We start from the raw sequence: 17,106 nt of genomic DNA on the forward strand, positions 1-17,106 counted from the left end.
TTAGCTCACTCTGTATATTTAGGATTATTTTTTCCCTATAGGCATCATTTTGTCCTTGACTATATTAAATATCATCCACTCATGTTTTAACAACTTTTAATAATTTTGTGTCATCTACAGATTTGATTGTACCAAACTATTTATAAATATGTTAGGGAGCATAAGTCCCAGTACAGATCCTAGGGGTGCACCACTCTTTACCCTTTTTCACTGGGAAAAGCTGAGCATTTAGTCCTACTCTGTTTCCTGTATTTTAATCAGTTAACAATCCACAGTAGAACATTGCCTCTTTTCCCATTATGTTTAACACTTGCTAAAAATCCAGTTATACCACATCAATCAACAGCTCACCCTTTGCCAAATGTTTATTAGTTTTTTTTAAAGATGTTAATAAATAGGTAAATCAATACTTTTATTGGCACTTCCCCATTATATCCATCTGGACAGTTATTTTGTTTTTGTTTTTTGAATTGTGTCTTCAGTTTTGCCCAGCACCAATGTCAGTCTCACTGATCACCCTTGGAGCCCATTTTATTCAGTCCAACCCAATGCATTAATTAAACATAAGGGACTGAGAATGTCTCTTCATATATCCAGGAGCAAAGTAGCTCTAAACAGAGCAGAACCATGTTTGGCATAGGAGAAGAAACAAGTACAAAAGTGTTGCCATACTGGGACAGACCGAAGGTCCATCAAGTCTAGTATTCTGTTTCCAACAGTGGCCAATTGCTAATTGGCAATAACAGCACTTCAGTAAACCTCAATATAAGGCTGATTGTCAGTGACAAAATGCAATGAACTTGTCATTGGTGCACAGGGCAAACACCCATTATCAACAAGTATATTGCATTTTGTCACTATCAACCTTATATTGAGGTTTACTGAAGTGCTGTTATTGCCACCTCAATTAGAAGAGCACCAGCTTATGCTTCACACATCAGCAGACCCCTGAGGCAGGTGACTATGCTGAAACACGTTCCTGTGTCGGGTCCTAGCTGTTTCGTCTTAGCTGTTACTCTAATAAAGGTTTGGACGAACGTTTTTGTATGAGCGTTTTATGTTTGAAGACCTTCTACAACTCCTTCCTTTCCCTATGTGATAGTGGTTTATTTGTTCCTCCACTTCTGTGGTCTTTGAGAGGAGAAGGCAGGGGCGGGGAAGGTTGAAAGGAACGGATCCTTAATGTTTCTATGCTGCAGCTGTTGGAAATGACTGTCCCATAGAAATATAGGACTCTTCTGTAAATAGCACCCAAATTTGGGTGCAGAAAAAAATGTGCACTAAGCGCTATCCTATAAATGGCACTCCAGGTTGGACACCGTTTATAGAATAGCGCTTAGTACTGTGATCTTGGGGCGCAGGAGTTACACCAACTGAACCCTGGTGTAAACCTTCTACAACCCTGTTCCTTCCTTCTCATGGTCACAGAAGCACACAGAAAGATAGATGTAGACACAGACATGCCCAAAGAAGGGTTTGAAATTATTCTATGACCCATGTTCTGTATGCCTTCCCTAACCCCCCTCCCGCCATCTACCCACTACTATCTAGGTGGCTGTTAGTAATACAAGTATGTATTTTCATTTTCTTTGTTTTGGATTCTACTGTGAAACCTGGTGAATTAATGGTTTAACATTCCAGCTGCTTGTAACTCTGGGCAAGTCACTTAACCCTCCATTGCCCCAGGTACAAATAAATACCTGTATATACTATGTAAACCGCTTTGAATATAGTTGCAAAAACCACAGAAAGGTGCTATATCAAGTCCCATTTCCATTCATGGTTGCTATGTATGGGGACAGCTACCCCAGATTCCATATATGGCGCTCAAAATTGCATGTGGAAATTTGGGCACATGCCCAAATTCTCGCATTTTAATTGTGTAATGAGACTATCGGTGCCAATTGGGCAATAAGAATTAATGGCACTAATTGGTAACAATTTGGATTTATGTGTGCAGCTTGCTAAGTGCTGTTCTCTGGACATCTGATAATATAAATAACATTGGAGGTCTTACAATCGGAAGTATGGCATAATATATATATTTTTTAATCGCATGTGGACAAATGCTACATTTGCCACAAGTGCTATATCCATGGTATTTAATCTGATGTGGTTCTGCCAGCAAAAGAAGTGTAGATGGTACTAACCTTTCTTTTAGATTTCTCCCTCTGGAGTATGCAGCTGCTAAATTTTTATGCTAATGTCTCTTATTAATTATGTTTATTTGGTGTGAAATATGTGAATGTCTCATTGTGCAAACGACATCTGGGGGAGTCTTATTTTGGTTTATCTCTTAGGAGCTCTGTGCGGGATTGCACGGAAGCTTTCATATAGCCATACGTTGTTGGGGATAACCTCTTCTGGTGAATCTATTTTTCATGATGGTAGCCTGCTGTTGATAGTCACCATGGTCAGAAGAAATCTTTTTTAGTCTTAGAAACTGACAGTGTGGTAGATTCCTTTTAAGTGAGGAGTTGTGGAAACTGGAGAAATGTTAAAAAAAAACCCATTCCTGTCTGTTGGGGCCCCTTTTACCAACCTGCAGCAAAACGTGGCCAGCGTTGGTGTTGGTGCGTGTTTTACACGCGCACTGAGGCCCCCTTTTATCACAGCTGGTAAAAGGGAAGTCTCGCCTTCCTGCAGGAAATGGCCATGCAGCAAGTAAAGCACTTGCCACGTGGCCATTTGGGGGGGGGGGGGGGGAGCCCTTACCCCACTACCCATTGAGGTAGTGGTAAGGGCTCCCTTGTTAACCCAGAGTTAACAGTGTGCGGCACTGCTTGATTACCGCCAGGTACACTCCGGCGCTACAAAAATACATTTTTGTAGCACCAGAAATGACTGCTCTCTAGGGGTGGGAAGTACCACCCTGCTGCTGTGGTAGCCTGGCGGTACTTCCTGTATAGTTAGCAGTAAGCCCGTATTGGGCTTACCATCGCTTTGTAAAAGGGGCCCTAGGTTTGCGATATAGTGTAGTTTCAAAACCATGAGATCCAGAAAGTTGATGATTTGTTGATCATATTGAAGTTTAAAGGTTAAATGTGGATCACATTGATTTAGTATTTGCATCACCATTCCACAAAAAAAAAGATGTCATCTATATATCTTTTGAATATAAGTATATTTGATTTGAATAAATGATCTTCCAAATGTATCTTTTCAAAATTGGCCACGTGTAAATTAGCTACATTGGGTGCCATATATTTGTAAATCTTTATTGGTATTCACTTAGCCAATACAAAATAATTGTTCTCTCTGGAGCAGGTTGTCATCCAGTAGTCAGACGCACAGACTGAATAACAAAATCTGCTTAGCAAAACTTTCTCAGTTTTCATTTATATACTGTTACAAGTTTAATTTCTCCTAAATCATGTGATTTCTCCTAATCTAACGTGTTCATATATGGAGTTTCCTGTTTCCTTCCATTACTACTACTACTTAACATTTCTAGAGCGCTACTAGGGTTACATAGCGCTGAACAGTTTAACAAAGAAGGACAGTCCCTGCTCGAAGGAACTTACAATCTAAAGGACGAAATGTCAAGTTGGGGCAGTCAAGATTTCCTGAATAGAGGTGTAGTGGTTAGGTGCCGAAGGCAACATTGAAGAGGTGGGCTTTGAGCAAGGATTTGAAGATGGGCAGGGAGGGGGCCTGGCGTATGGGCTCAGGGAGTTTATTCCATGCATGGGGGGAGGCGAGGCAGAAAGGGCGGAGCCTGGAGTTGGCGGTGGTGGAGAAGGGTACTGAAAGGAGGGATTTGTCTTGAGAGCGGAGGTTACAGGTAGGAACGTAAGGGGAGATGAGGGTAGAGAGGTAAGGAGGGGCTGTAGATCGAGTGCATTTGTAGGTTAGTAGGAGAAGCTTGAACTGTATGTGGTACCTGATCGGAAGCCAGTGAAGTGACTTGAGGAGAGGGGTGATATGAGTATATCGGTCCAGGCGGAAGATAAGACGTGCAGCCGAGTTCTGAACGGACTGAAGGGGGGATAGATGGCTAAGTGGGAGGCCAGTGAGGAGTGGTGTGCTCAGAGAGGAAAGGGCGAATTTTGCTAATGTTATAGAGGAAGAAGCGACAGGTCTTGGCTGTCTGCTGGATATGCGCAGAGGAGAGGGAGGAGTCGAAGATGACTCCAAGGTTGCGGGCAGATGAGACGGGGACGATGAGGGTGTTATCAACTGAGATAGAGAGTGGAGGGAGAGGGGAAGTGGGTTTGGGTGGGAAGACAATAAGCTCGGTCTTGGCCATGTTCAGTTTCAGGTGGCGGTTGGACATCCAGACAGCAATGTTGGATAAGCAAGCCAATACTTTGGCCTGGGTTTCGGCAGTGATGTCTGGTGTGGAGAGATAAAGCTGGGTGTCGTCAGCATAAAGATGATATTGGAAACCATTACACAATATAGTAATATTCTGTTATTTTTCATATGTATACAAAAATGGCAATTACCTCTATTCTAGCATCCTCTGCTGCTTCTGTTCACATGCACACTTAGTGGCCATTTGCTAATCCCTTATCAGTAAAGCGTGATCTCAGCATGCAAAACCAGCAAACAAATAAGTAGTATGAAACACCTGGTGTTCTCTCAGAACACGTATTTCCGGTGGAACATCTTGGGCTTTGCAGGGTCCTCAGTCTCTCTTCACCATCAAGGTTATATCCATGTGTATCTGCCATATATGGGCTGCATAGTACTACTACTACTTAACATTTCTAGAGCGCTACTAGGGTTACGCAGCGCTGTACAATTTAACAAAGAGAGACAGTCCCTGCTCAAAGAGCTTACAATCTAATAGGCATAGCCTCATTTCCTCCTGAGTTTCTCCTTGACATGTAACATGTATTTTCCATTTAATGATCAAGCATTCTGCTTACATGCAGCTGCAGGGAGAAACTAAATTTATGCTGATGACAGCAAGCCTAGGAAATCTGAGAGCTAGCAGGCCCATATTACAGGCCTAGTATAGGGTGGAATATACACAGTGAAGTGCGCCAACTGTTCCTGTCCAACTAGGGAAGGATTGTGTGAAGGGAGTGCATCTTAAATTTCTCTTTTTTGATCTACTTGTTCATCTTTCTGAGATTGAATATAGGTCTCATTCCTCCTTTTTAATTCGGTCTGAGGAAATATCTGGAATAGAAACCTTTACTGTGGGGATTCTGAGGTACATTAATGCTGTACCTCTGCTTGCAATTGGTGAGAATGGGACAAACTCATTTTGTTGGTAGGAGGCTTGTTGTAAGGTGGCTTCTTGAGGAAATTTAGATGATAATGAGCACCTACACATCTGATGTTATTATTGTCCAGGCTTGTAAAAATTATTGTAATCTGTCCCCCCACCCCCTCCTCTGGAAATTCTCAAGGTGGGTACTTCATCACAAACTTATTTGTCTTAGCCACCTAAGAAGGAGCTGGCTTTTAGGGTCTTCTGAAAAAACCCACCTTCTACTATATCTAATAGATTCCTTCCTTCTTCTCTTTACCTACTTCCCGGCACAGGCAGCTCCTTGTGACTATGGGCAAGTCACTTAACCCTCCATTGCCCCATGTAAGCCGCATTGAGCCTGCCATGAGTGGGAAAGCGCGGGGTACAAATGTAACAAAACAAAAAATAAATAATCTCTGCTCAATAATAAATGTACCTGACATCCAAGATTACATGTGTTAACAAACTATGGCCACATTGAGCCTGCAAATAGGTGGGATAATGTGGGATACAAATGCAATAAATAATAAATAATATTTGTGTGCTTTCTGCTGGATCGCCGAGTAGGATAGTATTTGTTATTCCCATATTGTTTCCTTGATTGGTATTTCTTTTTGGCCAAACAGTAATATGGTTTGTTGTCAATCGATTTTGGCTGTTCAATATGTTTGTTTTCTACAGTATTTAGAGTGGTGCACTCCTCCTTAATGGAGTTTATTATTTCTTTTACCTTATTCCCGAAGAGGTTGTCTCCTACACATGGAGTATCTATTACCTTGTCTTTTTTTTTTTTTTTGTAGTAAATATTTTATTGATAATATAGCAAATTACAGACATAACGAAACAAAATCAGATATCATCAACCTGTATCTATTTTATGGTCCCACTCCCTCCCTCCCTCCCTCAGTCAGTGGTGTTGATTCCGGCTCTTGAGATTGTTCATATGCTGACCAGATGTTCGTGAAAGTTCTCATGGTGCCTTTCCTCTTGGCGGTCAATTTCGACATCTGGTATAGAAAGTCTACTTTGTGAGTTATCATTTGCAATGCTGGTGTTTCTGCTTGTTTCCAGGCTCGAGCTAAGGCTATCTTGGCCGCTACAAAATATTGAGTAGCCAATCTATGTTGTCCACTGGGAAATGAGCGGGGCCGGAAATGGAGGAGGCAGTGTTCTGCCTTCTTTGGGTATGGTTGAGGCAGCACTGTATTTACCAACTTCACTACTGCCTCCCAGAACAATTCCACTTTCGGACACGTCCACCAAATATGGTAGAACGTACCCTGGAGACCACATCCCCGCCAACATTGTCCCGAGGTTCCCGGATATATCTTTTGCAATTTATCTGGGGTATAATACCACCAGTAATCTATTACCTTTTCATGGATATCCTCTCACAACGCAGATGCTTTAAGCCAGGCATGTGGAAACAGCCACTGCTGCTCCCCTGATGGCTGTATCATATACATCATGTGATGCATGAATTTTTTAACAGTCCTCTAGATCCACCATGATCGGTGTAAACGGTGTTCTTGATGTTGCTGGGATGGAATTTATAGCAGAATGAAGTCCCTCCATTATTTTATACAAGTATTGTGTATAATAAAATATGTGGACTGCAATCTATGCATTTAACATAGTTTTGGAACATTCTTTTACCCACAACTTTCTGGTCTTTCGATGGGGTGAAATTGGAGAAATCTGTTGTACTCTTGCACTTCCTTATTGCTGAATGAACTACAATGGACTGGTGGGACAGTTGTTGTTTCCCATGGCCCATTACCTCTGGGACTTTACATATAGTTCTGCACTTTTCTTTGCAAGTCTTGAAGAAAAAGGAGTTGCCCAGACTTTTATGATTTTCAAGTAAAACCTCATGCACTGGTAGGGTGATTATTTTTCTTGATGCATCAGGTATCTCAACACACTGAGGCTGTTTACCCTTGGGTCCGGTTTTGATGAAGAAGGGATATCTAGAACTTTAGCTAAATTTAACAGGAAGTTGGGATATGATGTGCCTTCTGGTTGGGCTGTTCTTACTGGCTCTGGTAGCAATGGATCTAATGGGAGGCCTGGAGTTCCTCTTCCTGAGTGGCCTAATTCTGGAGAAGGTCTGGCAATGGAGGTTGTGAGTCATAAGCAGAAAGTACTTCTGCCTCCATATAGCCCGATGTGGAGATTGACCACATCCTTTTCCTTGATGAGGAGAAGGTCGGGGTAAGTAATCTTCTGATGATGGCGATCCTTGCTATTCCATCTGAGAAAGAGGTACAGTAGTGGTTTGTTGCTGGAGGAATGTTTTCAAAAGAGTTATCATTTCTGATGTGACCTGTGGTGAAGATTGTGGCCCTGATGACTGGACCTGCAAAGGGTGAGGGTGGTCAGAGATCCTGAGTGGTGGGAGGAATCTGTTTTGCTGCTTTGATGTGGAGTAGGATTCACAGTGGCTCGTGGGATGAGTGACTGGAGTGGCTGCTATGCCGGCTTTCACGGTGTCTTGGAGGCAGTGAGTCAGGAGGGTGAGATCTTCTATTTGTCCACGATCTGCTGCTATGGGCCCAAGGTGATCCTTGCAGTGATAGGGAATTTTGGCACAGCCTTTTCCGCCAACAGCCCCGATGCATCACTGATGGGTGATAACTCAGTGTCATGACATTGCTGCTGTTCTATCTGTGAGGGTGGCTTTGGTGCCACTAGGTTTTGTATGGCTGAGCTGTACCTCAAACAGCTAACCTTTACTCCTTGCACTTTTGCAGAGGAGTGCGAGACAGGCTGTTCTGATTGAGACTGGACCGGTTGTACCTCATGCTTTAGGTGAGTTGTAGTTTTTACTGACCACTTTGAGAATTTGCTTGTAGTTTTCCCTTTTGAGTCTTTGTCTGACGAGGGGTTAAGTGTAGGCTGTAGGTGCTCCCTTGAGTTCCCTTTTCTTCAGGGCTCGGGGTAGCATTATTCTGCAGTTCTTACAGCTTTTGATACGAGTCTGACCAAGGGATTTGTAGAAATTGCCATAAGGGTCTGTGATAGACATTTTATTATTACAGTGCTTAAATCCATACTTTTTATCAGCCCTACTGAAAAGTATTGTCGCTAAATCAAATTCCCATAGATGGTGAGAGGAACATGGTGATAAAGAAAAACATCACAGGAGGAACTGCCATGTGGGTCCTACCGTTCATGCAGAAAAAATATAACTGACTTAGAATGGCAGGCACAGTGGATACATTATGATGGGAATACCGCACATGCACAGAAAACTCCTTGAGAGATTTCTGAGCTTGGAACTGCAGGATCGGTTCCATCACCATGATCTCACCCACTTGTGTGGCTGCAAGATCACTGTCTATGGAGAACCACCATTTAAAGTTATTTATCTGTTACTTTCCCAAAGAGGCAGAGGATGTTTCCTCTCTCCTTGTACACTGTTTCCATCCTGCCAGACCCGGAAGCAGGGGATGTTTCCTCCAAGGAGGTTAGATTGAGAACAGGAGACAGCATAATAACATAAGAATAACCATACTAGGTCAGACTAATAGTCCATCTAGCCCAGTTCCCTCTTGGAATCTTAATTTGGTCCTTTACATGCTGGTTCATCAAACTTTTCAGATGCTTTCATTGATTTGTGTGTCAAATCTATTTCTGGTAGCTATTACTTCGGCTTGGAGTGTGTCGGAGTTGCAGGCTCTATCATGTAGAGCTCCTTTCTTGGAGTTTTCCAGGGAGTGAGTCATCTTGCGACTAGTTCCTTCTTTCCTACCTAAAGTACTCTTGTCTTTTCATGTGAATCAGTCAATGTCTTTGCCCACTTTCAATTCTTCTCTTGGCTTGGGGGAGCAGTGCCAACTCCATAAGCTGGCTGTGCAGCGTACTTTGCAAGAATACGCACAAAGTACGGAAGAATTTTGTCATTCAGACATTCTTTTTGTTCTGTTTGGTGGATCTTCCAAGGGTTGGCGTCTGAAACTACTATTGCTTGTTGGATTAAGGAGGCAATTGGATCCATGTACCTTCTTTCTGACAGAGTGGTTCCAGAAGGGATTAAAGCTTGTTGGGCAGACTGGATGGACCGTGCAGGTCTTTTTCTGCCGTCATCTACTATGTAGATCCAACAGTGGCCAATCCAGGTCACAAGTACCTAAGAGAAACCCAAATTGTAGCAACAATCCCAGGGCAAGCAGTGGCTTCCCCATGTCTGTCTCAATAGCAGTCTATAGACTTTTCCAAACCTTTTTTAAAACCCAGCTACGCTAACTGCTGTTACCACATCCTCTGGCAGTGGGTTTCAGAGCTTTAACTATTTGCTAAGTGAAAAAATATTTCCACCTATTTGTTTTAAAAGTATTTCCATGTAAGTCCATTGAGTGTTCCCTAGACTTTGAATTTTTTGAAAGAGTAAAAAAAAAATCGATTCACTTCAACTTATTCTACACCACTCAGTATTTTGTAGACCTCAATCATATCTCCTCTTAGCTGTCTCATTTCTAACATGAAGAGCCCTAACCTCTTTAGCTTTTCCTCATTTTGAGAGGAGTTCCATCCCCTTTATCATTTTGGCTGCTCTTCTTTAAACATTTTCTAATTCCGCTATATCTTTTTTTTTTTTTTTTTAACTATGGCGACCGGAATGTGGGCTGAAGCCAATAGGTGGAGCTTGCTGCCATATTGGTTCACTCAAAACAATAGCAAAAGCTTATTAGAAATAACAGACTGCCTATGCGTGGTCCATCTGTAAAAAGTCTAAAGCTGTTCCAGCTGAATAGGCAGTGCCTTAAAAGGTGGAGGATAAAAGATTTTTTTTTTAAATTTGACATTTACATCCCACATTATCCCAAGCAAACTCGAGTTCAATGTGGCTTACATTTGAAAATACAGTGAGAGAGAATAATAGAATTCAGTAATATCATGTGATCAAGTCGATGGGTATGTCTCACACATTTATCAAAATTGAGATTAGCATACATACCTGAATGGGCATTTAATGATGCTACATGTTCAGAAATCATAGCCATAAGTATAGACAGTTATTCAAACATTATCATATGCACACACCAGAATAGGCATCCATATACACATTGCAAAAGTAAACAACAACTTCTACAGAACAACACAGTTTATACCAAACTGCTTAAGCAACCTTAGGTTTCACTTTTGGGTTTAACAATCTGCATCTGCATGTCTAGATAAACAAATTAAAACAATCAAAGTTTAAAGCAAATGGCCATAATATGTAATACTTCATTGCAATAATGAAACAGTGATGGAATATTCACATAGCAGGCAGCCAACAAATTTATTTTCCACTGAGCATATTTTAACTTTGTATGAACTTGGCGGATAATAGTGTGCTGCTTGCTACTGTATTTTGGTGCTGTATTGTTTGCCTGCCTAATAAAATCACACTCATCTATGTAAGCCGGGTGTCGCAATCGCTCACCAGCATCCTGGGCACCTACCAGCTCTCAGGGTTGGGTACTCTTGACCCAGGCCACAAAAGTTAATAACTGTGCAGAAAATTTCCTTTACACACACTGAGCTGAGCGCAGGCTGAGGCCGCATAAAAATCCTGAAGGCCGTAGGGTCTTGAACTGGGGTTTTACTCTCTTTATACCACTCTGCACTTTTCTCTGCTAGTCCAGAAAGTAAGTTCTCACTCTCATGCAAAGAAAAGACTCCAGTCCAGACAATTATGCAAAATAACCAAACTTTACTGAATATTCCGCAAAAGGCAGTTTAAATCCTTTTTGAAATAGTAAAAGTTGTAATCCAGCTTGGTATCAGATGCAAAGTATAAATCCAGAGCCAAACTTAGGGATATTGGTGTATCTTCTATGCAATTTATAATCCTACAGTACAATGGCGTAGCCAAGGGTGGGCCCGGATGGGCCCAGGCCCACCCAGTAGCTGCACACCTATGATGTGACTGGTAGGGATGCCCAAGCCCCACCAATCAAAAACTCCAAACAACTGTCCCTCCTGCATACCTTGTAAATAGCAGATCTTTGCCTGCAGTGAGCAGCAACTGATACATACTGCTCACACCAGCCCCACAGCCTTCCCTCTGATGTATTCCTGCCTATGCGGAAACAGGAAGTTGCATCAGAGGGAAGGCTGTGGGACCACCATGAGTAGTGTGTATTAGTTGCTGCTCGCTGCCGGTGAAAATCTGCTATTTAAAAGGTATGCGAGGGAGGGGAGGTGTTTGAGAGACCATATGGCATGCAGGCGAGAGAGGGCAAGACCATATCACTTGTGGGACAAGGCGGAGTTCTTCTGCCCACCCATCTTGGGCCCAGGCTCACCCAAAACTGGATGTCTGGCTATGCCCCTGTTACAGTAGGTACATATTTGCAGCTCCTCCTGTCCACACCCATCCCTTCTGAGAAACAATCTAAGGCTGTGCCTGCAGCACTTGTGCAGCAGCAGATCTTCCTTTGGATCAGACCTCCCTCTCTGTCCACACTCCTCCTTCCTTTGGCTCTGAATCTGAACAGCTCTTCAGTTGTCACTGTTCCTGCTCCCAGGCTGGGATCCCCTACTTCCCACATGGAGCACTCCTCCTCGCGGGTAATGCTTTACCAGCAGAAACCTCCCTCTTTGGTCAGCCTTAATTAATTGAACCCATCCAGGACAACCCCCACCTGGACCCAGCGGGGGTAGAGGCAACCAAAGACCTCGTGCAAACCCCAACTACTGTCATCCAACAACCATAAACATTTCTCTCTGCAATTTACCCAGGAATCCACCCCTTGGGCTGGATCCTGGATCATTTACCACCCACAACCTTAGAACCTTTGAAGAGTTCTCTCATGACCTTTAATAATTCCCATTATAATGGGGGATTACATCTATATACAAAAACACGGCTGGGAGGCAAAGATTCCAAAAGAAAACAAAAATGTGTTTTACAACCAAACAACCTTGAAGAAGAAATAAATAAGTACAACAGAACTGGACAATGTTCCATTTAGACTGCCTCTGGACAGAACTTCTGCATTAAAGAAAGAAGCTCTTCCCTCATTTCAATACCTGTTTTTTTAAATAGTAGTAACTAAAAAAAAAATCAAGTACATCTTTATAGTACACCACTGCATTCCACTAAACAAAAAGAGCAAGTTCCCACACCATCTGTTCTTTTGATGTGCCCACAGGGGTAGGGAAAAAACCCCCCAAGATGTTAAATGCTCCGAAGTTTCAACATAATTGTTAAAAAAAAAAAAGTTTTACTTATAAATAGAAAGTCTGAATGCTGAGCACCTGATTTTCATAATATGACTATTCTGGTGTCCCTTTACTAGGTGAAAACATCTCTGCAGGAATACAGGCAGTCTGTCTAACCAGCTCCTCAAATGATACAATGATTACGATTTAGAACTAATTACTACTCTAACCGATACTGCCTCTGTGTACATCCGTATGCTGTACAAGCCAGCATGTTTGAAAATATAAGTGAACGACAACGTGCATAGGCGCCCGGTATAAGAGGCTAGCCGGGCGAGTGGCGCTGTGAGTGTCCCCTTCCCTCCCTTTCCGTTAATTACTATCTGCCCCGCGCCATCTTTAATTTACCTCTGCTCCGTTCCCCAGCGTTGGCCGCATCATTTCAAAGCCCGCCCTGCTGCCCGTCTCTATTCTCCCCTCACTCCCTTCGCGACGTGATTTGTTCTGCAGACAGAGTCCCGCCCTCGAGGAAATGATGTCAGAAGGCGGGACTCTGCGGCACGAATCACGTCACGAAGGGAGCGAGGGGAGAATAGAGATGGGTAGCAGGGCGGGTTTTGAAATGATTTGGCCGAGTCGACGCTGGGGACGGAGCAGAGGTAAATTAAAGATGGCGTGGGGCAGATAGTAAGCAAGGGGAGACCAGGGCACCGCTGGCACAGATGGATGGAGGCAGGGGAGAGGAGAATTGGGCTGGGTATGGATGGAGGGGGGCAGGGGACAGAAGGGAATTGCTGGATGTGCATGGAGGGCAGGGGAGAGGAGGGTTGCTGGAATGGGTGGATAGAGGGGATGGCAGGGGAGAGAGGAGGGTTGCTGGAATGGGTGGGTGGATAGAGGGGATGGCAGGGAAGAGGAGGGTTGCTGGAATGGGTGGATAGAGGGGATGGCAGGGGAGAGAGGAGGGTTGCTGGACATGGGTGGGTGGATAGAGGGGATGGCAGGGGAGAGAGGAGGGTTGCTGGAATGGGTGGATAGAGGGGATGGCAGGGGAGAGAGGAGAGTTGCTGGACATGGGTGGAGGGGAGGTCAGGGGAGAGAAGATTTGCTGGACATGGGTGGGTGGCTAGAGGGGAGAGGAGGGTTGCTGGACATGGGTGGATGGAGGGGAGGCAGGGGAGAGAGAGGAGGGTTGCTGGACATGGGTGGCTAGAGGGGAGAAGAGGGTTGGTGGACTTGGATGGATGGAGGACAGGGGAGAGAGGAGGGTTGCTGGACATGGATGGTGGGAAGGGAAGATAGGAAGGACATGCACATGAATGAAGGGGAGAAATTCTGGACATGCATGGAGAGGAGGGAAGATGCACATGGATGGAGGGGAAGGGAGAGAGAAAAAATGCTGGGCATGGATGGAGGGGAGGGAAGAGAGAGGAAGATGAGGGAAAAGGGAGAAAACCTGCACATCGATGGAGAAAATAGGCAGAAGCTGGATCCACTGGACAGTCTAGTCTGCAGAGGATCCAGCTTTTACTTACGGATGTAAGGCAAGAAATGAAGAAGAAAGGCGGAAAGTAAAGAAATAAATGGAAAGGAAGCCCTGGAAACGGAGTTAAGAGGACAGATAGCAGCAGAATCGGATACTTGGCCAGCATGATCAGAAAAACAGTCACCAGACAACAAAGGTAGAAAAGATCATTTTATTTTCATTATAGTGTTTGGAATATGTCCACTTTGAGAATCAGGTGCTCAACATTAAAAGTTTATATTTTTTACTTATTTATGGCATTTTATCCCACATTAAACATGAATTAGGGTGTTTTGTGGCTCTACATGTATCATGATATTATGATCCCCTGTTTCATATTGTTGACGGTCTGCATTTTCCGTATGGGTGGTATATTGGTGTATTAGGTTCTGCCCAGTGTAATATTTATGGTACAGTAAGGTTCTGAGTGTGTTTTTGCACAAAGTAGTGCATAGTGTTTTGCAGTTGAGCGATTGTGGTTAGTATATGCTTTGAGCAGCCACTTTATTCTTTGACATATGTTACATAGCTAATATCTAAATTTAATAAAAGGTATTAATTGTGGCTTTTATTTTTATTTATTTATTTTTTTCTGTGTGCTATCAGACAATTATGGATTTAAGCTCCACCCACGGCCCCACCCTAACCCCGCCCCTTTAGCCTCCCCAAACAGTTGGGCCACCGACCGCCTATGAAACGTGTATATAGTAGCTGATAGAATTGTTTGCTTTGTTCAGGTGTACTAAGATGGAGGCAGCTTCAGCTTTTTGACATCATGCCGTTTCCTGTTCTAATCTCAATCTCTCTCTCTCTGTCTAATTTTACTTCCGCCCCGGAGGCAGGGGGTGGTTCCTCTCTCCTTTAAACGTCTCTTCTGCCCCGCCTTCCGTTACGAGGTATCGGTCGCATTGGCTGTGTTGTTGATGACGCAACTAGTGCGTGATGGATGGAGGGAGGCGCGCGGCAGCGGTGGAGGGAGACGACGAGCGGGGAGAGGACTGCGGGGGAGCCCAGACGTCAGGTGGTGGAGAGCAGCAAAGTGAGGGAGGAGGCGACGACGGCAGTGGAGCGGGGCATGGCGAGCGGAGGATCGTTGAGTGCGCTATGCCTGGCGCTGCTGGGCTCCGCGCTGCTCTTGGCTGTCCGCTCCATTGCCAGTGCCGTCCCCGGGCAGGATGGTGAGTGCGGGCGGAGTCTCTGTGGTTGGAGGGATCGCTGGATGATCGGACGGATCCTTCTCTTTTTCTGCTTAGGGAGTAGAAGCTTCGCACTTGCACCTTTCTGCTCTTCTTCCTTCCAGGATTTGCCCCGCAGAGCATCTTTTGATGGGAGGGGGCGCGCACAAACCAGTCCCATCCCCCTGGCCCTAACTAAAAAAAAAAGAGTTATACATAGTTTAATTGCGGATAACATTTATCGGACAATAACCCCGAGATTATGAAATCACTGCAGTCCCCACTGTCTCCATCTCCCTCCTACTGGTGAATCGGCGAGTGCCGAGCCAGCACTAGCTTCATCTTTCTCCCCGGAGCGCTGCTGGGGTCGGGGTTCAGCTGTCGGCTCTGCAGCCTTTTACTGGGTCCGATTCCCGGCTCCATAGTTTGTCGCATCGTTTAACCCCACGGGTTAAGGGACGTATTGCGGTCTCCAGAGCATAAGTATTTATCCGCATTGTTTGTATTATTCCTTTACAAGTTATCTGAGTTTAAGGTTTTTCAGTTTTAACTTTGGAAGGCTAATACAGTCGCAAAACGAGATTTGAAACGTTTTTTTCTTATGCACTGCTCTTTTTAAGTCTCTGGTCCGTTACTTTCCTGGGGTGAGGGCTCCGCTAAAGAACTGTCTTTTTTTTTTTTTTTTAATTTGAGAAAGTGAATGTTATCTAAAGCATATTTTATTAGTAGTATTTTTAGGGGGTCATGTTTTAATGTTTGATGTCCAGAAAGCAATTTGAACGTATTCCTCACTGGTGTGTAAAATTCTGGAATAAGTGCTATTTTGAAGCTTCAGTATGCATAACTCTAGATATCATGGTGGAACATCCTACATTATAATTTATGTGTATCCCTCTTCACTCTGCTTTCAAATGCGACTAATTTTGTACACTGGCGTCCTCTGCTCCTTAGCAAATAGTACAGTTATAAGCAGAATTAGATCCTGCAGCAGAAGTGGACACAGCATCAGTCAGTGCAGTTACTGGTGCAGTGGTTTGACAACCGTGGAGTGTCAGTTTCTTCCTGTACAGTGGATAGAAGAGGCCTGGGATGTTGATTGAGGGGATGTAAAGCAAGAAGAAGCTGTTGACAGAAGCATAGAGGAAGTACAATGTTGAGGATTAAAGAAGTACAGTACTTAAAATGGACTTGAGATTTGGGGGATAACATATTTTTCAATGATGAAAACACTTTCTGCCTATCTGGAGATCAGGCTCGCACACATGTAAGGTGATTTCCATGTGAAGAATGCAAGCCAGAGTCTTTGAATTTGTCAAATATCCATTTAAGATTGTGGGCTTGAGGTTGAATAACACAAGTGGTGGTGGGATGACTACAAATCAACCACGATATGTTAAGTACCAAGAAATACATTTGGGTAGTGCAGAAATACATGGTTCCATCAGCAGAAAAACTTTTTCGAAGTGATTATACAAGGATGACAATGTCCCATGTCATTGAATTAAAGCAGTTGATTGAAAGAAATCCATGAAGATCTCTACCCTCAGTTGGCCAGCTCAGTTAACAGACTTAAATTCAGTTGAGAACTTGTGGCATGAAATAACAGTGCATGTTTCCATGCTGCATTGAAGAGAGGTGACAAGGGCTCACTGCAGCCTGGACTCAAGTGGTCACAGGTCTTTATCTTCTAAAGTTGGTCCATCGAATGCCAGCATGGTGCAAAGCCATCTGCAAGAGTAAAAGTTGACCTACCAAATATTAATAATCACTAATACACATTCAGATGGCTATTTTCTTGCCACATTATACGATTAAATAATAAAGGTATTTCTATTTTTTTTAATATCATGGATATTAGCAGCTGAGCCACACTGACATTGTAATTTATAGACCAGTACCTGTCTGTTATGCTGTGTTACATGTATCTGACGGAAATAACATTACAGAATCATTCTACAAGAAGCCAGAAAGAATAACACTAAATATGCATAAATTAAAAAAAATTAGAAATGAAAACGAACGCCAACACTATTGCAGTCCCACCT

The 17,106-nt window shown here is 43.5% G+C and overlaps 1 protein-coding gene across 4 annotated transcripts in view; it reads left to right on the plus strand.

Annotated features, from left to right (window-relative positions):
• The first annotated feature begins 14,873 nt into the window (after positions 1–14,873).
• Positions 14,874–17,106, plus strand: part of HGSNAT (heparan-alpha-glucosaminide N-acetyltransferase) — a 108,576-nt gene continuing 106,343 nt past the window's right edge. For 2 of the 4 annotated variants that reach the window (XM_030194548.1, XM_030194549.1), the window contains exon 1: positions 14,874–15,064. In XM_030194548.1, the coding sequence (XP_030050408.1) occupies positions 14,962–15,064 (103 nt within the window). In that variant the 5' untranslated portion in view covers positions 14,874–14,961. Of the gene's footprint in view, positions 15,065–15,994; positions 16,886–17,106 lie in introns of those variants that run through there. The other 2 variants (XM_030194550.1, XM_030194551.1) reach the window with 1 other exon arrangement.

Source organism: Microcaecilia unicolor, chromosome 2, assembly GCF_901765095.1.
Source record: "Microcaecilia unicolor chromosome 2, aMicUni1.1, whole genome shotgun sequence".
Classification (NCBI taxonomy): domain Eukaryota; kingdom Metazoa; phylum Chordata; class Amphibia; order Gymnophiona; family Siphonopidae; genus Microcaecilia; species Microcaecilia unicolor.